The following is a 26,233-nucleotide window of genomic DNA, read 5'->3' on the forward strand; positions in this document are numbered from 1 at the left end:
CAGGTATTTTATTTCATATATAGACGCTTTCTGTAACCAAATGTGAGTGCAATCAAACAACAGCAAATACAAACATAACCGATGCAGTCTGAGAACAAGGAAAACACGGAGTTAAAATGGGGTTGCTTGGTGGCAGAGAGGGACGAAGGGCCACCTGGCCAGGTAAAAAAGAGTGAGAGGCACAAATCCAAACCACTTCCAGCTCGGGTAGGGGGGGAGGGGGGCGTGTGTTTATGTTCATCTGTGTGAGAAGGGGGCTGCTGCTGCTCTTAAGGGGGGGGGGTGTTCGTTCAGTCACTCGGAACGGCATTAAGCTCTAGGACAACACATAAAAAAAAAAAGGAGAAGAAAAATCTCATTCAACAACGGCTCCCCAACATGCTCAGTTGTAGTCAGTGGGGATGGGAGAATTCTGTTTGAGAGCAAGCTGATGGAGGTATCCTGTAAATTCGCCCTGCGGCCTTCATCCGAATAATAAAACCTAAGTCCTGCCAATAACATTACACACAGGGCACTCCCCCCCGCCCCCACCTTCCCCACCCTGCTTCCATGAGTCAGGGCAGGGCAGGAGGAGGAGGGGGGGTGGGCTGGGGGCTGGATATCGCGAGCAGGTGGTGAAAGAACCGTGAACACTTAAGAACCCAAGTCCTTGTGCAGTGTGTCCTGGGAGGGTGCCACATCATGAGTGTGTGTGCATAGGAGGATAGGGGACTGCACTGAAGGTTTTATTTGTGTGTGTGTGTGTGTGTGTGTGTGTGTGTGTGTGTGTGTGTGTGTGTGTGTGTATATGTGTGTGTATGTGTGTGTGTGTAAATTTTTAAAAGGTGGAGGACCGAGGCAGTCAGGCAGGTTATCAGGAACGAGGAGCACAAAAAAAAAAAGGCCTGGGAGAAGAAGCGGAGCCAGGTACAACCAGTCTTTGTCTGCCATCTTCTCTTGGTCCTCCGTGAAACATTCGCTTACACACACACACACACACACACACACACCCAGACACATGCAGTAAGGTCCTCGTGTCCGTGTGAAGTCGGGTGCTCACTGTCAACATCCAAAAGGAGGAAAAAAAAAGCACTGAGAAAAACTTCAATGGTAAAAAAAAAAAAAAATTCATCTCTACCATTATGACGCTTCAGTTCTTAAATTCGTTTCTTGACAAGAGATTCCTCTGGGTTTAAAGCGGTGTGTGTGTGCGTGTATGTGTAGTTGTCGTCTTCTTTTGTCTCGCTGCCACACACACGCACACATGCGCACACATACACACACTCACGCACTCCAACACGCACTAAATGCCCCCCCCCCCTCAGTGAAGGGGACACGGCCCAACGGAGACACTCCTCCTCCGGATGGCTGCACCGATCACTAGGAGGAGACAGGACAGGGGTCGTTACCGTGGCTACCAGGGGTCCTCTAGGTCACCGGCGCTCTGAGAGAGAGGGAAAGGGGTTGGGGTGGGGGGGTGAGAGAGGACTGTTAGTTTTTGTCGCATACCAAACAAATACACAAAATAATCATGGTGAAGATGTCCCCTGACGTCCCGCTGTATGGTGGCCCTGCCTGTGTGTCGTGAGACTGGAAACCAGCACGTCAGTAGGACCTCTGATGACTCACCTGGCGGAGTAGCACCCGTGAGGCCAACCGGCACACTGAAAAACATAGGGGGGTTGGGGGTGGGGGGCAAGGAAGCAGGAACCTAGGCAGTGACCCCCAATAGTCTAGGGAGCTTTCCTCGATTTCATTCACACGCTGCAACCTTTGTTTTGCGTTGGAAGTTGTTGAGACCGGGGTTTCGGTGTCAACTGTTACATGTGTTACATGTCAACACCAGCCTACCGGGGACAGACAGAGGAAAGTCTCTACGTTACCCAGATGGACACTGGCATCTGGGCCGATGCTAAAAGCTCACATAGCAACCCGAGAGATTTTACCCCTCCTCGGCGCTTGAGACTAGAGGACAACCTACTCGGGGCAATTCCTCTCACAGGTTTACAAACACACATACACAAACACAATAGCTATACACAGAGAAAGGACGCCAACAGAGCGAACTAAAGGTTTCACAGTGGCCACGCATCAGATGCCACCGCATTTTACCCATTTGACATACATGTTGAATGTGAGTGGCAGCCTTTTTGGATATACAACTCCCACTTATTTCTAACAAGGACTAGCTAATTCTTCCTTATGTCCCCGCTCAGGTGAATCATCTGAGACTGAGCCAGCGAGGAGAGAATAAGTGAGATGGTACTAAACACAAAAACGCACACGTGATTCACTTTTACCTCAAATCATTTTTATTTGTTCATTTGTTGACTCACACTTTGCTGTGAAGGACTGATTTGGCCCACACAAATAAATGCATACAGGCATACGGAAGTCAGACCTGCACACACACATTTGTACTAGTACACACACACACACGCGCACCCACACAGACTCACACACACACACACACACCTTAGCATACTTTCCCCTTAAAACAGTAAGTGCCATAGATGTTGAAGTGAATGACAGGGGCAGCACATGCATTACCGAGGTTAAGAGACACATGTCATCACAAAAACCTCCCTACCGTTCTCGTACACTTGCCTACACAAATGTTACACACAAAAAGTCAATTCCGGTCAAATTGTCAAAACAAGCAAAGCAGTTTAAACGGCACTTCAGACCGTATCCATGGTTTTGAAACGTTTGACGAGTGAGTGAAGAGAGGCTTCCGGGTGACCTCCACCTCTTATAACACCTTCAGGTCATGTTTAATACTACTCTTTCCTAACATCAGCAACTGAGTCTTTGTGAGAAACTAGGCATGCCAACAGCAGTACAGCAGTGCTTAGACTTTAACATTACACTTGTCGAGTCCTGCTACTTCTTACTCCGGCTACGAAGCCTAAACAAGCCTTACATGGAATGGATGCTGACAAAGAGTTAACGCTACGCAATTCTTTGGAATATATTTCTTCTAAGTAAATTATATGACCCCTTTGGTTTTAATAAAATCTAATGGATTGGTGCCTTTTGAAAGTGTGTGCTTTGCCTCCAGAGTCTTACCGATGCACCACGCGTCCTTCCTGGACAGCTCCAGGTTAGCAAACAGTTAACTGGCTTGGGTTGCTGTTAAGATTCCTATCCATGACATACTGAAAATGTGTTGACATTTGCTTTCGGAGGCCGTGAAGAGGGAATGGTTTACGCAAAGTGCCACTTTTTAGCCATATAATATAATATGATGATCCCCCAGCCCAAGACAAGGCTGTGTCTTCAGCTCCGACCTAGATGAGACAAGTCAATATTGCTGAACATGCTGATAATTGGGCAAACACTCGAGTATCAGTCACTACCAGAAACACACATTTCAGCATTGAAGGCTAGTCTCTTACACAGTTGTTCAAACTCATGCAGACATGCATACACACACAGACTGAGGAGTGTGTTCGGAGTCAGTAGATGGTATAGCTGTAGAGATGGCCCGGGTCGGTATCGGAGATTTAACACGCAGCTGCACTTCAGGGGGTGTTCTCTCCCCCCTGGCCAGTCCGCTGTGGTGGTGGTTGAGGGACTAGAATGGGCTTGGGGGCAGTGTGGAAAATGAATGCCGATTGTAAAAAAAAAAAAAAAAAAAAAACTAATAATTTCATGTCATGGCCAGTACATTTATTTTCACTCCAGCAGCCATACTGACAAATAATACTACGAATTTTTTAACTTTTAAGAGCTATTTATGTGGTAGAACTGTAAAAAGTAGCTGAGTTTTAGAAATCATTTGCCGTTGCAGTCAGTGGACAGCTAGATTTCCCACTGTGAATGGAGGGTTGGTATCAGGCCAGGGCACAGTACTTGAGCTGATAGAACTGCCATTCACAGTACCACAGAATTATCAAAAACAAACAAAACATCCATCTAGCCATGGCTATCTTAGCTGTACAATAGAAAGTTACTGCGGTGGACCGGGATGTGCCTGTCCCACCTACTCAAGCTCTGTGGCGGAGGATGCTAGTTAACAAAGGAATGGGGAGGGGCCACAGCTCATCGGACTGGAGCTCTGAGGTCAGGGGGGTTGGGGTAGGGGGGTGGCTGAGGGGAAGGTCAAGCAGAGGAAGGATCAGGCTGGCCTAAGTCGATGTGGGAGGGTGTGTCTTGGCTGGCCTCCGGCTCGGCGCTGACAGGTGAGGGTGGGGGCGAGGGGGGGGCAGGAGGGGAGGCAGGCTGCTCCTTGCCGTCAGAAAGCTGGTTGTTGTCAGAGCCTGAGCTCCCCTTGGTCTCCCCAGTGGCATTGTCTCCCTGCAGGCGGTACGCGGCCAGGGACTCCTCCAACACTGCGCGGTACTGCCCCCGGTTGTGCAGGCGAAGCTGGCGGAGAGCCTCCAGCAGGTGTGCCGCTGTGCTGCCACCTCCCTCCTCACTCTCCTCCTCTCCAGCACTGCCTCCCCCCGCACAGGCCTGAGGCGACATGCCAGGGTCAGACTCTGCAGCCACACTCCTTGGTTACACACACACACGCACACGGCCATCTGAGCGTGGATACTCACTCACTCACTCACTCACTCACTCACTCACTCACTCACTCACTCACTCACTCACTCACTCACTCTCTCTCTCTCTCTCTCTCACACACTCACTCACTCACTCTCACACACACACACACACACACACACACACACACACAGCTTTCGGGCATCAACTTACACTGCAGCAGCTCAATATTGTGGCATCACAAAGTTGTCCCTCAGATATTATACTACATGCCATCCAGCGTGACAACCAGCAGAATCGCATATTCTTGTACTGGTGTCATGAACCCATGTGTACTTGTCACCTTTAACCCTGTGTAAGAGAGAGGGAAGGCACCCAAAAAGCCCAGAGAATAGAGCCTCAAGTGGACCCTGTGGTACAATATGACAAGTACAACCACACAAACACACTTGACTTTTAGGAACTTGATGTTGAGTAGATATACTGTACGCTAGCCTCAAGCCTCTCATCCACTTAATGAATTACTAGATTCTAGGTGTGAGGTTTTCAGCTAGCCTTTAGTTTTTACATGCAACTTCATCAGGATTTTTCAGATCTCATTGCCAAGATGTCACTTTATGCCCACACCTTAAAATGCATTGTTGTGGATCTCCTGTGGCTGTATTCATTCAAATCTGCATCGGTAACCATTTTCCCCCCTGCTCTCCCTCTCCTTACACTGCTTGTACACCCGCTGTACCTGGACTGCATCTGGACAGCACAGAATTTCGCATTTGTGAGCAAAATCCACCACTTTTACACGGCCTGACCTGTGCCTTAATGTTTCTGGACTAAATCAGGCGATACAATGTCTACTAAAACATGTAACTGCAGCTGTGGGAAGTCTATCTAATCAATTTGCAGCAAAGCAACAAGTAGCCCCAGTGATTTGGGCTCTTACTGGTCTCAGTTGGAGAGTCCTACAGGCCTGACCGATACTCCAGGAGACTGACCAATCATTAATCTATAGCAGCAGGGGGGAGATATGATTAAAATGTGCCAAAAGTAAGCAAAAATGGGTGCTTGATATTCAAATTAATTTGGCAAATAAATATCTAATAAGGATCCCACACATCTCCCCTGGCCTTTGACTTATACAGCTCAGATGCAACTTACAATAATCAGCATAAAAGACAATAAAAGAAACAATGGGGAAATATATTCTGATCATTAGAAGTGCTTTGTCAGAATATCATTCAAATCAACATTCAATTAAAGGCCTTTTCAAACCAAGTCAAACTGAGTGGCAGTTTGCAATGTGTGTTCAACAACATGTTTAATCGCATTAAATGCTGCCTTATTGGTCAGTCTATTCAACTCAGCTAAACACAAACGTTTTGCGGCCTTTGAGGGACCTCAATTTCAAAATGGGTTCAAGAAATTTTTCAAGGTTTAACCAAGACTCCTATTTCAAAGACTAATATACAGTAAGAAAGTTGATCGTGAAGGGTTTTTAGGCTTTTCATTATAGTTGGCATTTCAAAAAGCTTGCTCAATCTCTTTTGCAAATCTAACCTCAACCTTCAACTCTCACTCCGAGCAAATTCCACGGCGCACACTTCAGCGCAAAAGTGCAAAAGCCACACAATCATGCACACAAACAAAAAAAGTGCGTGGCTGTGTCTGTGCTGGGGCAAACCGCTTCCAGCCTCTTGGGTTGTGTTGACGAGGAGGTGAAAGGTTGAGGAGGTGAGAGGTTAGGGAGATGAACTCACCCCTTCATCTTCTCTGTGAGGGTTCAGCCTGTTGTATACTGCCTCGATCACACTCCGTCTGAAAACAAACAGTGCATAGCTCAACTCTCAGAGGAATGTTACTCTGTCCATATAATATAGGCTCCACTTACTCTTTGTGAAAGTTTACACTGAGCATAGCCGTAAATGAAGGAAGTGAGCACGCCATTGAGAGCACAACTGAACTGAGGGTTTGTGTTTGTATAGCCAATGTGTGTATGTACATGTTGCGTGAGTGTTTTTATTCATTTAACACTAGAACGACCGGGATTTCACTCCTACCTAAAACGACCATGGGCCGTCAAAATGACCAACGGTTTTTAAACTCTATATTCAGTGAAGATAAATACCCAATTGAGATATTAAAGCACTGCATGTTAGTATGTTTGTTGGGAAACGACTGACACCAAAATTAACATTTTAACAACTATAATACTATTTTTAAACAATTTAAACTTCAGAGAGACATGGTGGAACTTGAATAGCAAAAGTTAAAAACTTACCTGAAAAACAAAACGGAAAACACATATTGCTAATCTAACAAATGTAACAAGGCCTACAAAATGTGAAATGTAAAAATAGAACTGAAAATAAATATTGAAACAGTCCCAAACAACGACTGGAACTTAAAAACTACTTGAACGACCATGGGCTGTCAAAATGACCCCCCACCGTTTGTCAAGATCACGGTTGTCAAGATAAATACCCAATTGAGATATTAATGCATTACATATGTTCGTATGTCTGTTAAGAAACGACTAACACCAAAATTAACATTTTAACAACTTCAATGCTATTTTTCACACAACTTAAAATGGCCGCTGTCCAACGCCTGTAAATACTGCAACGCCTTGGTGGTAGTCATGGTGCGTCTGTCACCAGACATGTTGGCAATAATCAAAAATCAACTTTAAAATATTACTCTGCACTGGAGAACGCTAGCGTGTTTCTAGGACAGAGCAATGAACTTCGCGAAGGAAATGGTGCGACCAACACACATCGTAAATAGTGACATGACTCGCACGATCACGCGCAAATTACGTGCGGTTATTTTGACCGGTCATGGTCGTTTTAGGTAGATCTTATCATAACTTTTTTTGTGCAATTGATCCAAAACTAATTTTAATGCAAATATATGCAATTTTAGGAGCATTCGGGGGACAGATAAGAAGCTGCAAGGAAATATTCCTGTGAAATCTCCAATGCTAGTAGCTCTTCTATCTGTCATGCTTATGTCAGAATAGAACCTGTGCGCTTTGTGGAAAAGCTAAGAAATGCTGCTTACAGTCTGGGCGATCCCTTGAGTCTAAAATGCACATACGCTGGACGTGAGTGGGTAAACGTGACCTGGAAGAAGGACAGCAAAGTCATCTGGGCCTCATACAAATACACCATGAAGACTGTCGATTCCTCGTGTGTTTTGGAAATCCTCAACAGTGACCGAGAAGAAGCTGCTAGGCTTTATTCTTGTGAAGTCACTAATGCAGGAGGTTCTGCCATCTGTGATGCTTATGTCATGTGTAAAGCCTCTAAGAAAGAACCTGCACACTTTGTCAGAAAGCTGCAGCACACAACCTTCAAGGGTGGGTGATCTGCTGACTCTTAAGGTGGCATATACAGGCAGCCAAAGAGTTTGTCCACTGGAATAAAGATGGCCGACCCATCTGGGCCTCTTATCAGTACAGTGTCCAGACCACCGACTGCAGTTGCATCTTGGAGGTTCTCAACGGTGTCAGAGAAGCAGCTGCTGGAAGATAAACGTGTCAAATTTCCAACGCTGAAGGCTCTGATGTTTGCCATGCTTTTGTCAGACTAGATCCTGTACACTTTGTCAAGAAGTTAGAGGACGTCTCTCATGAACTGGGTAAACCTCCAAGGCTCGAGTGCATGTACTCCGGTAGCCAGAGGGCCTCTGTCACCTGGAAGAAGGACGACAAGCTGATCTGGGCCTCCTATCAGTATAATGTTAAGACCACAGACTCAACCTGCCTTCTGGAAATTCTCAACAGTGACAGTGAGAACGCTGCTGAAAAATACACCTGTGAAATTTCCAACAGCGCTGCAACTGATATCTACCATGCTTGTGTCCGTCTAGCACCTGTGCGCTTCATGAAAAATCTGGAGGACACTTATTTCAGACTCGGACAACCTTTACATCTCAAGTGCACATACACTGGCAGCCAGAGAGTGTATGTAACGTGGAAGAAGGACGGGAAACTAATCTGGGCCTCTTATTAGTACAATATCAAGACCACCACATGGACTGCTACTTGACTCCACGTCAGAGGAGACCAGGAGAGCTAGCAGGTTAATTAGCCTTAAGTTCAAGAGCGTTTTCATCAGGTTAGAGCAGGAACAGCCACCCGATGCTGTTTTATTATTTTGGGAGCATCTCTCAACCCCGGTACGTTTAGCTGAATTCTGTTTATGTGCCGTTGTTTTGCTGACGAACTGAAATCCTCGTCTCCGTCTCTGTTTGTCACTGGCACACTACAATTGTATCTTCTTTTTTTTTCCACAAAGTTATTAAACTTTGAAAATCCAAAACTGTCAAAATGACGGCCTTTGGTCATTCTAGTGTTAAATGAGAATGAATTTGCATATGTAAGTAGCCTTATGATTACATGTTTGAGAGGGTGTGTGTGTGTGTGTGAGTGAGACTATTTGCATGATAATTTAAATTCATGTCCAGTGTGTGTGGGGCATACCCTTTTGGTGAATTGCCAGTTGCTGTACTTAGCACAGTAGAAGTTCATATGCCCTTATGTGCAATATGACAGTGCTCGAAAATATCACTTGGGTCGTAGAGTTGGCGCCAATTGCATTTTTGGGGTCACTGAACCAAATGACGATTAAGTTGGTCAATTCACTACACCATTCAACTTGAACTTGAGTTTTCTCTTGATATATGCTGTTTGATCGCAAAAATTAAATCATACCATCAACAACTTATTGTTATCAGTCCTTCATGAGGCTTGACGCACATACTGAAAAAACTGTAATTGTTGTAAAACAAACAAGTTGGGTATTAAACTAGCCAAATTAGAGTTCACCACCTGAATTTTACCAGTTTATGAGGTTGGGCCACATAGAATGTGTTTTTTGTATTCAGGTATAATCAGCAAGCCCCCCCCACCAAAAAAAAAATAAAAACACCCACAAAATGATTACTTTCCTGAATTAATACAACACCCATAGTTCAGCACTTTGTGAATCAAAGCAGTTTTCGCATTTCATGCCATTTTCTGTGTGTGGTATGCGGGTGTTACGTTTGTGCGTGTGTGTGTGTGTGTGTGTGTGTGTGCGCGCGTGCGCACACTTACTTGCTGGCCAGGCCTCCACCTGGAGGGAGGTTGGGGATGATCTCTGTGGCAATGCTCCTCAGGACAGACATGAGGTCAGGGACTCCCTCCTCCCCACACACCCCCAAGAGCTCTACACACACAGGACGAGGAGGGAAGTGATTGACTTGACTTGACTTGAGAGCTGCATCATTATTCAGAGGAACTGATGTCTGTCCGCTGGTTTATATCTTTCGTTCAGCTGGATTTTACATCATCCACTAGCCAGATCTTCACTGTAATAACATACTATCAGCGGCAAAGTGGGTTCTTAGTGTCATTTAAGGTTGGACAAGTGGAAAGCTCAATGACACCACAACTTGAAATTTAAGTTTAACCAATACACAGCAGACTAGTTTCAAATATATGTCTTACATAAGGAATGCCAATTGTGTCCACATTAGGCAGCCCTACATAGCAGCCAAACATGACATGAGCCTTTAACTCTACTTGGAGGCAAGCATCTTAGAAGGATATAAAATGTGAATCAAAGAAGAAAAAAAAAAGACGGATTCATCCATGTACAGTTAAGGGCATTTTAGTAGCACTGCAAAATTAATTGTACATAATTGGCTATTGCTTTTGCATTTTCCACAAAAGATATTCAAGAAATACTAAAATACTGAAACATTTGATTTACAACATTCACTTTTGTTAAAAATAATCTAGATCAGGAGTCGCCTACCCGTCGATCGATCGCGGGCAACAAATCGATCTTGGAAGCATTCCAATTCGATCGTAAGTTTTCAAAATCAGAGGAAAAAAACCCCATAAATGTCAAAATGTTTTTATTTATTCATTATTATTTATTTTACTTTCAAATGCGCCGTGTGAGCCGTGTGTGTAGTGATGGTGTGTGTGTGTACATACACACAGAGTGTTGTGATGCGTCTAGTGCAGCAGTGTGTAGTTGGAGGGAAGGTGCACGTGTTCTTCCAACCCGCTTGTGTCCTTCCTGCCCTTAGCTTGCTGCCGCTGGCTAGCCTTTGTGGCGAATAGGGAAGCATCCTAGCGTGTAACCCTTCCCTTGCCAGTACATAGCCTCTCCTTCACCAAGACTCCTGCCAGGCCTCCCCGTGGCCACACATGGTAACTGGGGTCTTGCGGCCCCAGGCTAACTTGGCAGGGGATCTCGGAGCAGCAGTGGGCCCCAGAGATATGGTGTGCAGGCCCACCCTGGTGGACACACCCTGGCACCTATCAACCACTGCCCCGCTGCCTAGTGGGTGAGTCTGTAAGACATAAGGCTAAGGGAGCTTACCCCAACAGAAAAGCAAGCTGTGGCGGCACGCTTCGAGGCGGTTTCCGAAAAACTGGATTTCCGGCAGCCCCCTGCAGTTGTGTGGAGGTGCCGGTCGTCTAGGGATCCCCCTTGCCATCGGAACCATCTCCTCTACAATCAAGTCATGTGGCGTTGGGAGAAACGCACCCCCCATGCCACTTTAAAAACCATCTCTGCGCAGGTATCTTCTGCTATTTGAGTCCTCAAAGGACCCACAAATAGAAGAAGATGGTCATCATCGGGCACGATGGACAACCAGCAAGCAAGTGATGGTGGTCGAGGGGCGGGGATGGGGTATATCTGGCCAATCAAATACACTTTCTAGGTTAACGGCTGACAAATCCCTGACTCCCGCCTTAACAAGCTCAAGCACTTCTTGTTACGCTCACGAGCTATCAAGCTAACGACACACGATGGCGGAGGCATAACGGAAAGAGCAAAAAATTTATCATTTTCACATAGAATGAGAACACGATTTTCTGCTCACCATAGTAAAGGACAAAACGATTTGCCTGATTTGTCACCAGGCTGTAGCGCTCGCAAAAAAAGGTAATGTGGAGCAGCACCACAACACCATCCACCCCAAGTTCAAAGACACCTACCTGCTAAAGAGCACGCTTCATTCAATGAAAGCTGATGAGCTCAAGTCTCTATTGAAAGCACAGCAGTCGCTTTTTACCAAACCAACAGCTAAAAGTAAGGTTGCAATACAGGCATCCTTCCGTGTAAGCTATCTTTTCGCTAAACATAAGAAACCGTTCACCGATGGAGAGCTATACAAGGAGGCAATGGCCGTTGCTGCCAAGACGTTATTCAAAGAATTCAAAAACAAAGAGGGCATTAAAAATGCTATCGGAAGTGTGCCGCTTGGCCCAGCCACTGTGACAAGAAGGGTGGAGTCGTTATCGGAGGACGTGAATCAACAAGTACTCAAGGATTTATCACTTTGTCAGTGCTTTTCGCTGCAATTTGACAAATCCCAGGATATGACAGACACTGCACAGCTGATGGTTTTTGTTCACACGGCCATTAAGGATTCAACTACTAAGGAGACTTTTTTCACCCTTTGACCATTAAAAGGGAGGAAAAGAGGTGAGGACATTTACAACGAGTTTAAACGTTATGGTCATGATAACAGCATTCCCATTCATAAGCTGGTAGCAATCAGTACAGATGGGGCCCCGGCAATGCGTGGGGTGAATTCTGGTTTCGTTACACTATGCCGTCATGAACCCGATTTCCCCAAGTTTGTAAACTATCACTGTGTGACAGTAGTGGGCTTGTCTCATGTCATGACAGTTGTTGTTATGATTGCTAATTCGATTCGCGCAAAGGGACTTCAGCACTGCTTGTTTAAATCTTTATTAGATGAGCTTGATGCCGCATATGGTGACTTGATTCTCCAGGCTGGCGTAAGGAGGTTGAGTTGCTGGAAAGTACTGCAGGAATTTGTTGACTTGCTGCCCGAGCATGAGGAGCTTTCTGATGATGCATGGCTGCAAGACTTAGGTTTCCTCACTGACATCACAGCAAAACTGAACAAGCTGAACTATGAGCTTCAGGGAAAAGACAAAGACGTGGCACACATGATCAGTGCTGTCAATGCCTTTAAGGCCAAGGTGGGTGTGTGGGCCTCACAGCTGAGGAATGGAAGGCTGGTGCACTTTCTAAACCTAGAGAAAATGTCACAAAACATCAGAAACAAAGATGCTTTTCTCCCGCAAGAATTCTGCACCCACCCGGAGAAACTGGCATCCGAATTCAACGGGTGTTTTCAGGAGTTAAACAACATAGGGGAGGTTGCTGCATTTATCGCAAACCCTTTTCTCCCCATTGAGATTGAGGAGGTGTCCGTGAAATTCCAGCAAGTATTTGCTTTACCAATCGGAGTTGACATGGAGATAATTGATTTGCAAAATGACATCGAGTTGAAAGCAAGATCAAGAGACAGTGACTTTTGGGGTCTTGTAAATACTGAAAAGTTTCCCCTCCTTTCATCTTGTGCACTTAAGGTGAAGGCCTACTTTGGATCAACATATCTCTGTGAAATGGCCTTTTCACAGATGAAAATAATTAAGTCAAAGAACAGGTCTTGTCAAACTAACAGATATCTCACAGACAGTGTCAGACTTGCTGTATCAAACTATGAGCCAGACGACAGAGTACTTGCTCATAGTGTGCAATCACAGCCATCACATTGAATGTGTGTGTGTGTGTGTGGCAGGGGGGATCTCAGCCACAGCCATCAGAGTGAGTGAGTATTGCCAGTTTGAAATATGATCTGTTGTAGGCTGTTTACAAAAGGATATGATCTGTGCTGTATATTGTTTAAATGGGAAAGTGAAACAGTACTGCACATGATTGGCTTAGGCCTGTAACTGACTGACTGTTGAGGTTATTATGAATGGTGAATGAGTGATAGGCCTGTGGAAATACTGAAAAACTCTTAATATGACTGTTGTCATAAAATGTTAAATGATAGTTGCACTTACTTCTGATTATACTATTTGTATGATTAAATGAATACTTTGCCTGTTGTCATAATTAAATTACACCTGGCTTGTGATCATGGTGGGAGACAAATATTTGATAGGGGCTTTGAAACAAAAATAATTGGCTTATGACTGACAGTTAAAGTAAAGTGTCAAAGTGGAACTACATTGTGGGCCTGTTTTTTCTCGTCATTTTTTGCAAATAGTAGATCTTGGTTTACATTTGGACTTGGGATGTGATCTTAGGCTTGAAAAGGTTGGTGACCACTGATCTAGATGGTGACATTTAAAGTGAAAAACCAAAAGCCAAGACCAAATGAGTGCTACAACATTATTGTTTCTTAAATAATTTATTCTAATTCACAATAATAAATAACTGATCATAACATCTTAAACAAACAATCGGGAAAAAAACATTTCAGTCAAAAACCCTGGCATTAACATCGGGATATTTGCAATGAGTCTATACTATTTCTATGCAAGTGTAAACATGTAGGGTAGGTAAGTACTTGAACACTGTGCACGTACTTACCTTCAACTCGAGTTTCAAGGTATTTATCTAGTTCCTCTTCTTTCTTCACAGCCTCCTCTGAGATTTTAGGAGCTCCGGGTAAACATACCAACACCACACTCATATTATCCCTGCTCCCCTGGAGGAAAGAGGGCGTGAAAGAGAGAGAGGGAAAAAAACCCCAAAACAAAACACAACGAACAAATGTATATTAAATTGCGCAAAAAAAAAACAAACAAAAAAACACAACGTGAACTACACATTATTTATTCTGATTACATCAGGATGTCATAGAATGTGTTTTTGTTTCCTTTTCAAATTTCAGTTCTGAAATTAGTTGAGCAGAACTGGTGTTCGAGCCCACTATTAACAAGATTTTGCCCAACTGAGGTGATGTCACTACCTAAAATAAGAAAGTAACAGGTTGGTGACATGAGATTTCCTTCATTACATGTACACCATGGCTAAGGCTCCCCCAGACCTACTGTCTCCAGTCTGTTTCACTTTAAAATAATCACCACATTATTTCTCAAGAACAGGCAAATCAAGGAAAAACCAATAGATGAAATCATTCACATTACCATTCCAAGTTGAGTTTGAGGGCAAAAATGAACACAAAATGCATTGAAAATGAATTTAGAAGACAGAAAGCTAATGTAGGGGGCAGGGATGTAACAGCTCTCCTGAAAATAATGGAGTTTGACTTATTTCTTAAGATTCAAAATTCGGTGAGCAGGTTGCAGTGCGTGTGCGCGCACGTGTGTGTGTGTTTGTGTGTGTGTGTGTGTGTGTGCGCGCGTATTCTCTTACCTTGTGCAAGCAGGTGTCCACCACTGAGTTGCACACCTTCTCCAGGTCATCGCACACCTGTAGCCGTGAGCGGACAAACTCACACAGCTCCTCATTGGACATAACATCCCAGATGCCGTCACAAGCCAGCACTACAAATTCATCTCCCTCCGCCGCCCGCTCCAGCACACACACCTCAGGCTCTGGGCTCACCAGCTGCTCCGTAGGACCCTTGCCATCCACACACTTGTAGTCGTAGTCCCCCAAGGCCCGGGATACAGCCAGGGAGCCGTTGACCCTCTGGATCATGACTGAGCCGCCTGCATTCTGGATGCGCTCCTTCTCACGGGGGTTGCAGGGCTTGTGGTCCTGGGTGGAGAAGCCCACCCTTCTATCTCGGCTCAGCACGGCCCGTGAGTCACCACAGTTAATGAAATAGAGGTGGGTGGGGCTGAGCAGCACGCCCACCGCCGTGGAGCCACTGCGGTCCAGGCCCTGCCGCAAGTCAGAGAAGCTGCGCATGTACTCGTCGATCTTCAGGAAGCCCGAGCGGATGCCATCCTTCACGCCCTCCACGGAACCAGCTCCCGAGCCAAAGTCGGCCCCTCCTGAAAGGATGTGTTCCAGCAGGTGGCCAGAGCAGTAGTTGGCCACTCGGGAGCCGGCATGGCCGTCATAGACAGCAAAGAAGGACCAGTCGGTGAGTCCATGGGGAAGACCCACCACGGCTGTGTGGGCGTCCTCCATTTCCACCCGCCAGCCCTGCATGGAGCTCAGGCCATAACGCAGCCCATTGCCCTCACCATGGGCGCTGTGCTTCTCTGTCTTCGGCTTGTCAAGGAATGCACCCATTACCGCCTATAGCTGGGGATAAACAGAGGAAAAAGTGAGAGAGACCGCTATGGGGAAGTACCAACATCTTTAAGTATGTGGAAAAGAACCTGTCTTGCGCAATTTATTGTACATGTACAGCTAAATTAGCCTACACAGCACAGCTTCCTCTTTGAACCATGAGTAGCTATAGTGAGAATACAGGTACTATGAAACCATTAATTTCTCAAAAGCATGTTTTACCAAAGGAGAGCATTAATAAATAAAAACGCACTTAAAATAGGGGCTTCTATTGGATCTGTCAACTTAACTCGGGTAAAATCCATTATCCATTTGCTCAAATACATTTTCGCTTCATTCATATGTATTTTTTAAAAGCAAAAATAAGCTTAAAAACATCTAAAACACATATAGAAGTCACACAGTCCCATATCAATATAACTGTCACATGGACTTCATCCCTTATTCCTATGCCAATTTTACATCAAAAGCTAATTTAATTTTATAATGAAAAAAGTAAAAATCTTTAATCCTCTAAATTCCTTTGGAGAAAGCCAGATGACAAATTCTTCTTTTGATTACGCTATAAAGTGATGAAAGGTAGAGAGAATAGACAGAAGACAAAGATAGCAGAGGAGATAAGGATTACACTGCATCTGTAAGCCTCACTGAGCACACCTGACCTCCATCTTAGGCCAATTAGACCAAGACCCACACACCAACATAAACATAGCAGGTTCCACTCGGGGCGCAAGGTAACTAATACCATTAGGTAATCTGTTGGCTGGATACTGAGCATAACGTGCTCCAGCAAAGAGCAGCACACCTCCCGGACAGTACACTGGCCAATGGCCACAGCCTTAAGCGCCACAACCAGATACATCTGCATCTTGCCAATTTTAATGTGTCAAACGTATGCCACATCGTAGGCAAATGAACATCTGAATTATATGTGAACTGGCAACTCTGCTTAGAAAACCTTACACACCCTAATAGCAAGAACGTCCCAAGACTATGAAACACCCGACTCTTTCCCCATTGTAAACTATCCCTGTGTGTGTCCTACCAGTGGCTACCCACCCACCCACACCCACACACAGCATTGCAGGCATGTGCCCAAAAAAGGCAGATAGGTGGGAGTAGTGACTCCAGCTGCTTTCAGTGCACTCTGTGTGTGTGTGTGTGTGTGTGTGTGTGTGTGTGTGTGTGTGTGTGTGTGTGTGTGTGTGTATATGTACACACACATTAATCAGTAGATGTGTATTTTGTTTCGTCTCTGCGCATGTGTGTGGTGCCACAGCCTATGTGCAAGAGAGAGACACTCTAAAAATACTCCGAGCTGGTTTGGATTTCATGCCTAGGGTGGGGCAGTCTGTCCTCCCATTCAAATCTCCAGTGCCTTCCTTGCTCCATCTGGCAGCGGAGTTCCCTCTACCAAGATTTAACACACTTTCAGGTATCGTCAATCATTCCCACTCAAGAGTAGTTGAAGTGAGCATGATGGGGTAAAAGCGTCTCTATGAGTGTGTGTGTGTGTGTGTGTGTGTGTGTGTGTGTGTGTGTGTGTGTGTGTGTGTGTGTGTGTGTGTGTGTGTGTGTGTGTGTTTAGCAGCAGTGATTCTTTCTAAAAATAAAACAAACACACTGCCATTGCCGGGCAACCACCCACCCTCCAGTGCAAACATCCAGGCTGAGCTTCATTCAGTGACATCCCCTCGTCACATCTTTCACACTTACACATACAAAAGTCAAACCCAAACACACACATGCACGCACGCACGCACTCACAGCAGCAAGGAAAGGGTAGTTGCATCATCCGCCCTTTTAAAAACAGGCACGGCAACCAGACCCTGTAAGGAGAGAAGTGCAGAAGAGCAAGCACACACCGAAACAATAATAACAATGGCGAGGTAGACTGAGCGAGAATCCCATACAAGAACAGAAAGTAGCTGCAATCAGACGCCAGACCGAAACCAGGCAGTCTCAACTACTTAACACACTCAGAAGTACTGTCAACCATGTCGTAGCCGCAGGCCGAAACCAACAACCCCCCTCACGTCAAGACACATGCTGCCACCAAAAACCACTGGCTTTGAAGAGGGAAGTAGAAGGCAGAGGTTGCATAATGCTGCTGAATGCCTGGGTGCAGCAAGCTCTCTATTCAGTCACTCATGCACATACTGGTTTGCTATTTTTTGGACAAGGTTTAACATGAGGCTTACAACCTCTAACACACAGCAGCCGTCTTGTGTTTACACATTAACATGTTAGTGGTCACCAACACTCTCTTTTTTTTTTAAAACACAGTACACACGCCCGCGCGCACACATACAGCTCAAGACCATGTGACTACAGCAGGAAACGTTTGCAACTTGGAGGTCAAGAGCCAACAACCCATACGTTCTGCTCATGTCCCCAGCCGCCACCATACACACTCACACACAGACTTCTAATAAAGTATAAGCTTTTTTACTGAGGTCACCATCTTCAGTTGAGCCTCAACAAGCTGAGGCAGGATAACAAGAAGGGGAGGGGCCTGTCACTATGGATGCAGCCGGTAACAAAATGGCCATGTGGTAAGACTGAGCAAACTCACGAACAAGGGTCAAGGGAACAAGGTCACGCCCAGTATCCTCCACTCAATGCCAACATAAGATTGGCTTCTACAGGAATACCTCCATACAAATTATCTCATCTCATCTCCAGCCGCTTCTCCGGGATCGGGTTGCAGTGGCAGCAATGTCAAATTGAATGAAGCAACAAATTTTGAGAAAACTTCCTCGATGTTGCCATCATGTTTTTACACTCGCCTGTGGTTAAGATTTAATCTACGTTTTCCTTCTCAAAAGCAGTGAGATAAACTGTCATGGAAATGCATCCGACAAAAATCGACATAGCTGAATCAGGCTTTACTTTTTCTTGTTTTTTATGTGCTTGTTTTTGAACATTTGCAGTTATGCCCCAAAGCCTATGAAATGACCACAAGCAAGCTGATGGAAAAAGAGTATTTCAAATTTCAATCATGTAACGTTCCAAAATTATGCTTGCAATTTGCTTGACAGTGGGCTGGAAACACAGCTATTAGCAGCAGAACCTCCTCTATGGCCTACGCCCAAGTTTCCCTAAAAGCCTCTTAACACCAAGATGATCTTCTCTGTCCAACGACAGAGAATTTAAACAAAGATCATCCAGGGACAAAAATGCTATAAAGACACCTGTCAATCAAGTTTGTCAATCAATCTGGCTTGCAGGGTGCCGACTAAGGAACATTCAAATTAGGGATTATGTACATATAAACCACTACTCATACTAAACTACTTATGTGAACACTATATAGCTAAGAAGAAAGACGAGCGATGCCTTGACAGCCTCATTCTGCCCAGTAATACAGCAATGCTAATTTTAACATAAAACTGACTATTACACATCGCTATCTACACCCACACCTCCAGTGACCAGCAGAGACCTCATCTACATTTCTTTAAATTCAGGTACTTGACGGAACACTTCAACAACAGAAAAATCAAAATCAATTTTGCTGTCTGGCCAAATTAGTTTGCACATACTGGACTTGGTGGCTGTTCTCATTAGTAGAATATTAATAACAATAATATTAAAACTTATATTTATTCAAACCAGGTGATTTCTACAACTAGGCCACTTTGGTTAAAGTTTAGTTTTTCCCAAGTTGACATTAGCCGTTTCAAGTTGCCTGCCATCACATACTCAAAACTCAGAGAGCAGTAGATGGAGCACCAAAAACAACACCTCCCAGTGGCTCTAAATGCTGCTACTTGCTTCAAATGAAGACCTATGCGAAATGTCGAAAAAGCGTGTTCCTGCCGTTCAGATCGGGGAGTTCTGTGACCAAACCTTTTTTTTTAACCTTCCAAATCTGACATTCCAAAGCCTACACCCACTTTCTGCAGTGACTGGCCGGCCAGGTGTGAGACTGGGCGGTGTTTCAAGTGGTCTGCAAATTCCAAATGTTCATTCTTCACACAACTACTTCCACCACCATGTTGACTGCTCACCACTCACCATGAAAAGCTTCCAAGAAAAACTCTGACAGGGTCAAAGAGAATCAATTAGTTTGCGTCCATCACAAAATGGGCATATTGTTTATATCCTCACCCACACTTGGGGCATTCATCTCAAAATAGGTTCCACTGATAGCACCACTAACGCTGAAAAACCAAGCTACTTCTATGAAGGCAGCTTTTATCTGTGTAACTTCTTTGTGTGGTAGGAAAATTAATGAATCTGCACACTAGTGGAGGCAATGTTAGGGCAATCAAAATTTGATTTATTGTTCCACTGATAGACATTTGTGAAGAACCAAAATCAACACCATTGCACTGTTGCATTTTTCCACAAGAACTTTTCTTTCCATGGGTATGTATGGCAATACATCTAGGATCAGGACCAGGAATACTTTTGTCATTTCACTTCATGCACTTGCGTACATGAAATGAAACGAAATGCTGTTTCCCCCAGCCCACAGCATTACAACACAAAGACAAAAACACATCCAAAACTACAAGAACACACATATCCAAACTAACACATATAGCAAATTTTTTTTAAAATAATTAAATAATTTTAAACAAAATAATCACAAAACGTCTAGACACTGACCGAGACCCAACATCATGTAAAAGGTCCGTTCCGATCAAGCTGACATTTTTCCATTAACTTTACATTGTTCGCATTCCCAATACATCCCTCCCAACCTCCTGCATGTATGCTCATGTCTTTGTCTCAATGCCATCTGCTGGACACCCCTATCTGGTAAGGACACCTCTTGAGCTCTCCTAAAAACTGGCGGACTTAGGAGATCTTTCCCAGGGAATGAATGTTAATAATTTGTTCTCACTCCTACTTGAGAAAGTAGGACCTAAATTGTGTTGCAGAGCATTTTCTGACAGGACTGATTTTCTACTCTGAGATGCTTAAAAACTACAAGCCTAGCTTAACAGTCATTCAACAACCTCTTTATTAGCCCAGTGGGGCAGAAGATAAGTCAAGTCAATTTTATTTGTATAGCCCAATATCAGAAATTACAAATCTGCCTCAAGGGGCTTTACAGCAACACAACATCCTGTCCTCACCCTTCAACCACAGGCGATGTCACATTAGAGAATGGGTTGGCTGTATCTTCTAGCACTACCTAATCCTGATGATCCAGATACAACAGACCCTAAAATCCACTGGAGACTTTTGGGGTGCCTGCCAAACTGACTTTCCCCCTGCTGCCCAAGACAAAGTGCAAAAAAGTGGATTTATCCTAAACATTCATAATGATAACATTTACAGGATCCTGAGGCAATTGAGAACATTTTAGAACAATAATCATCACCCTACATTCTTTATTAAAATTTCCAAGTCTTTAATGTAAAAGACCGAGATCATCTTAATGGATGTTCTTGCAAATTAACCCCCCCATCATGTTTTAATATCATGAATCTCTTCAGTTTGTATAGTCTAACTAATTGTCATGGCAACTACTGTTAAGTGAGCCGAGTAGTGCTGAATGATAACTAAATTTCAAAGCTTCATTTGCAAAGGATTTATAACTCTTGTCGAAAGGCTCATAGAAACCACCTGATGTCCTTTTAACCCTTCAGGGAATGGCTGCGTGTCATTGTGTGGCACAGCTGGGTGAGATTATTTAGATAGATAGTAGGTGTCTGTCATGCCTGCTGATCAGTTTGACAAAGCAAACCTACCTGAAACCTCCCGACCTCACTGCTCCACCAACTCCGATTGTGTGCGTCCAAGAATACAATGAAAGTCCACACATCTCTACAATTCCTCTGAAGTTTGGATGAATGAAACTGTATTGCATTCAGGAGAGTGCAACAAGTGAATTGTCCATTCAGTTGTTTGTTGCAACACGCCACAGCATGTGGCGGGCACACACTCGTACACAAAGGCAATGGACAGCAGTATTTAAGTTTATGAACTAGACAAGATGTTGACTGTTTGAACTTAGGAATGCAAACGGACATTTGAAGTATATATTTACAAATACTGTTTATTGCTTTGCCATTGAAATTATAAGCAGAATTTAATTTATGGTTATGTCTACTCTACTTACACTTAATAGTTATGAAGTATGGAATATGATTTGCTTGATTATCCTGCTTAAATTACCTGTATTATATTCTCATTTGATTTGATATTTTAATTTATTCAATGGCATTATTGAGCTTTGAATTAATGATGTTCAAGCTATTACATTAATTGCAATTCAGTAATTGGTTATCTATAGTTATCCTTTTATTCTTCTTTTGGCTTGTTCCCTGTTTCTCAGGGGTCGCCATAGCAGATTTTACAGTTTCCATCCATTGGGACTGTGCCCCTGTGAGGGCACAGCACCAATGGTGGCTGTTGTTAACCCGGGCCTCGACCGATCCGGTGTGGAGCCTCGACTGATCCAGTATGGTCTTATCAATCCGCATATTGATTTGGCAAATTTTTACGTCAGATGCCCTTCTTGACACAACCACTAACCCTATGGACGGAGGCACAGGTAAAGTGCTGGATGCCATCCCAGTATTCATGGACTTGTGCCCATGCCCGTCACAAACATATTCATCCCGTTATTGATTGCCATTATTTGATTTATGGAACATGAGCTGATATATTGTTTATTTTTGTTTCCTCAGTACAGAACACACACATCCAATCCCACTTTCAGTAAAATACCACATAGTGGTTAAACTTAATCCCTGTCTCCTCCTCCTTCTTCATCGGCAGCCTGACCTGTGGCTGTTACTTGCTCGCCTTGTCAGTTACCTTACTTGAGCCATACCCTAAACCTTTTTCAACTTTTTAATTATTAGGGTTGTTTTAAGGGAGAAATAAGGCAGTTTTCCCAAAAAGTCATCAAATCAGACTTAATTATATCATTTGTCAGATGAGATAGAATGTTTTTCTTCAAGAGTAGTCTGAAAAAGCTGACCTTGCTAGGTTTCATTTTCTATCATGTGACAAATGTTTTTAGCCAAACATGACCGATTGGCTCAATTTGCCTTAGGCTTAGGGTTTAGAGTTAGGGTTATATCGTATCCTTTTAATGTGACTATTGCACATATGTACATTGCCTTGACGATTATGAAAGATAGTGTTCCACCTGAATGAGGAGGAGGGTGATCAATGGTTACTGTGCTAGGCCCACAAGCGGAGAACACACTTAAAATGCTATTACCTTTTTCATTTACCAGTATAAAGATTTACAGTAAGACAGTCAGCAGATTATGGAACATTCTTAGTTGGAATGCATTTTGATGTAAAATTGGAGGAATATTTAAATACATTGTGCATATTTCAAACTATACTTCCAATACATTGTGCATATGTCAAAAGTATTCAAACTCAAATAAGCCCAGCCTGCAAGAGGAGTGGAAATGTTTCAGTTCCATAAGAAAAAGAAAAGGAGTTCAAACAGATTGATTAATGGAGGAAGTTGTTGCAAAGTTGATGGTACAACACATGATTTTATCATTCATTCACTGCATTAAGCAAGTTGAGAAGGATAGTGAAGCACCGTTCTTCAACCTGTTTGATGTATTTAAGGCAGGAAACTATATCTTTTGCCCACATCTCAAAGTAGCTCATAAAACCCATAGCCACTTTCACTATTTTTACAGCCAGCTAAATGTTGGAACTCTACCTTTAAATTGCGATTTCCATGTTGTTGTGCTGTGCTTTTGTGTCCCAGAGCTGAGTTAATTACTAAGCTAATGAGTGCGTTTTAGGAGCTGATAAAAACCGAGTTATGAGATTACATGCGTTATACTGACGATTTTGGGGGGGGGGGTGGTGTCTTTGACTACTGTGGCAGCAACGTGACACCAAACAATGAAATACGTTCACATGTTTATTAACAGGTGCTTACCTACAGATAACACCTGTATAGATAGATGAGAAAACCTGTCTGCCCGTTAAACTGGATGACACGTGAGAGACATGTTATGAACCGTAAAGTTAGCGGCAAAATCAAGTTTTGACCGAGGCGGTGATATGCTGCTACTGCAGTTTAATGAACGTTAATAAACACACGAACCGTGCTTTTTACGACCAACAACAAAAGTCGTTTGTTTAGATGTTATTCATCAAACACATTTATTGACGCCACCTGCTTCAGAAATGATGCCATTACGTAAACGATCACCCATCTAACACCACAACTCAAAAGCTTTATCCGTAACCATTAGTTACCTAGCCAACTGGCATAACATCCACTGTTGCTTTGAAGATATATATTTAGCCGTTACCGAATGAATTGAGATTACGGAATTAAGAGGTATTCTCATGCAGTTGTAGTGTATTCAAAGGGGCGTGGCCTCGCTGGTCTGGCTAATTACGTCCAACAACGATATCGTTACTTTAGAAGGCTAATGTTAGCCTTAGCTTACTACTTACTGACACGACGTCAGCTAACCCGTCGTTCGCTGGTAACAGTAGACAGACCGGGCAATGTTGGTCCTTTGGGGAGCAGTCTATCCACTGGGATGGTAACGTGTCTACAGTGAATAACGTACACTCTAAAAAGATAAATTAACACTGCCCGATTTGCCCCCGAAACTTTAAATGAAAAACATCTGGCTTTCACGTGACAACGGTCCGTTTAAAAGTCATCACACAACGCAGTTTACGTTACACCTGTAACTACTGATTTCAGTGGGAATGCTTTTTAGTGTTTACCGATCCACAAACCGCATGCTGAACTCCATTTCACATTACAATGAAATGTCCCTCTGCGGAAAGGCCTGGTTCAGCCGTGTACTAATGTTAGCCGACCTGCTAACGTTGACACTTTGCTAGCTGTCGTTGTAGAGTCAACGCAGCAATTAGCTAGCTCGTAAAACTCAAGCTAATGACGTTAGCATGCACATTTGCTAGCTACTTACGTTTTCTTTGCTGTGATCGTAGATCCAATCCCGGTCTTTTGTTGGATTTTTGGTTTTGTGGTGGAGCTATAACCTAGCTATCTATCAAGCTAACGTTAGCTAGCCAGCTATCTTGTAAGGTTTCCTTATTTGACAAAAATAATCGAGATATGCTTCAAACGAGCGGCGATAATTCCTCTCTCGGCGGTTCCCTGCTTGGATGGCGTTGATTTCTAGGCATGTTTGACACCAGCTCTGTCTCTCACAGCAAACGTGAACAATTCCCGATCGCTCCAAAACAAATATGGACACTCAGAATGATAATATTAGATAACACGGACAAATCTGGCACTTTCGTCCATTGAAAGGCCAGAGCTATCCCCCGACCCTGGGTGCTGAACGAGAGGAGGTGCCCTCCTAGGTATACGCTGTTTGATTGGCCATGACAGCGGGACAGTGGCTTCACTAATTGGATAAGTTCTCGGTCAATCAGCTCTGCCCCCTATCCAAAACTACATTTTCATTGGATGTTTATGCCTTCCAACGTTCGGAAAGGGGGCGTTCTTCATTTTCAAGTAAAACGCAGGACCTGCAGGCAAAGTGTGAGTCTCCAGCTTGTTGATATTTTGCAATGACAAGGTAGCCATATAAACGTCCGCAAGAAAAACAGAAGAGATAACGTGTGAAATTGCCTTCAATCATGACCCCCCCCCCACATAAATAAATTTAGAGTAACCACCATCGTCCACAGAAACAGGGCTGCAAGGATAATTCAAGAGGTGGGTCCACTAACTTGTACATGGGTAGTTTATTGTGGAGGAACTGCTTACACTCCTTTAAATTTCAGTGTGTTGTTGGGTAATAGATGGTTGTTATCCAAATTGCCAGATAAATATTGAGGTATTCCCTGTATACCTGCATATACCCTCCAATATACCACAGCATAGAGAAAATGCAGCTGAGCAAAAAAAAAACTCTGGATCGTTTACAACAAAAGACACGAATTCATCAATATGCACCTGTTTTGCTTTTATTAATCGGGTAGAATGGGTTTTGAAATTCAGGGTAGGCGTTTGTAATTTCTCATCAACATCCATCCGTCCATCATCAGAACCGCATCCTGCTCAAGCAAAATAAATCACACAATTAGGGTTTAATAAGTATTTAACTTTGTGAAAACTTCCTCTCTCTTCCTCAGATCACATCGGGTCAGATAAAAATTTGATGATTCCAAATGGGAAATTTGATCATTGTAGTAGCATATAAATAAAGCACAGCCAAAAGAAATTACTAAAGGTGAAAATGCACTCTGACAGTGATATACAGAAACAAAAATGTACACTCATAGAAAAATACAAGTGTAACAAAGACATACTAATGAGATGCAGCAGCCAGAAAATGTACAGGCTTAAATGAATTTGGAAGTGTACATTGCCATTTGCTGCTAACAGTGGAGAATAGGTATACAAAAGATGTGGAAATGTGCTTGCTCTTTAGCTATTTGCATTTTCATATTTAAAGTGATAATCAGATGTAAATATACAAACAGCTATTTACACTGGCAGGTTTGGGCAGATATGTAAAGATAACTACAGCAAATAAGTGTAATAATGTGACTACATGTGCAATATAGGAAGATAACAGACAAGTGGAGCATTTGTTTCTAGATTAACTGCCAATGAACTAGCTTCCCTAAGGGACTATAACCGAAATTGAACCATCTTAAAGACAATATATACTGGAATATATTCAAGGACTATCCTGGAACACACACACACACACACACATATATATATATATATATATATATATATATATATATATATATATATATATATATATATATAT

General features: G+C 43.5%; 1 protein-coding gene across 3 annotated transcripts; it reads right to left on the reverse strand.

Moving 5' to 3' along the window:
• Nucleotides 1-24,754, reverse strand: ppm1bb (protein phosphatase, Mg2+/Mn2+ dependent, 1Bb). 3 transcript variants are annotated; one of them, XM_056296871.1, is made up of 6 exons: nt 24,407-24,754; nt 14,679-15,521; nt 13,890-14,007; nt 9,566-9,677; nt 6,225-6,282; nt 1-1,423 (listed from the first exon to the last, which is right to left on the reverse strand). In XM_056296871.1, the coding sequence occupies exons 2-6, from the start codon at nt 15,507-15,509 to the stop codon at nt 1,394-1,396; spliced, it is 1,149 nt and encodes a 382-aa protein (XP_056152846.1). In that variant the 5' UTR covers nt 15,510-15,521; nt 24,407-24,754; the 3' UTR covers nt 1-1,393. The 3 variants fall into 3 exon arrangements, with proteins under 3 accessions (XP_056152846.1, XP_056152847.1, XP_056152844.1); XM_056296872.1 differs by lacking the exon at nt 1-1,423 and adding an exon at nt 1,728-1,826; XM_056296869.1 differs by lacking the exon at nt 1-1,423 and adding an exon at nt 2,276-4,437.
• Between the last annotated feature and the right edge of the window lie 1,479 nt (nt 24,755-26,233).

The sequence above is a fragment of the Lampris incognitus genome, chromosome 17 (assembly GCF_029633865.1).
Source record: "Lampris incognitus isolate fLamInc1 chromosome 17, fLamInc1.hap2, whole genome shotgun sequence".
Lineage (NCBI taxonomy): Eukaryota > Metazoa > Chordata > Actinopteri > Lampriformes > Lampridae > Lampris > Lampris incognitus.

What these genes read in the sequence shown, in the direction of transcription:
- ppm1bb (XM_056296869.1), bottom strand. Translation starts at nt 15,509, where the DNA reads ATGGGTGCATTCCTTGACAAGCCGAAGACAGAGAAGCACAGCGCCCAT. An exon ending in CCTTGAAACTCGAGTTGAAG is followed by an intron (nt 9,678 to 13,889) that starts GTAAGTACGTGC and finishes CTGTGTGTGTAG; the next exon opens with AGCTCTTGGGGGTGTGTGGG. An exon ending in GGTGGAGGCCTGGCCAGCAA is followed by an intron (nt 6,283 to 9,565) that starts GTAAGTGTGCGC and finishes GTTTGTTTTCAG; the next exon opens with ACGGAGTGTGATCGAGGCAG.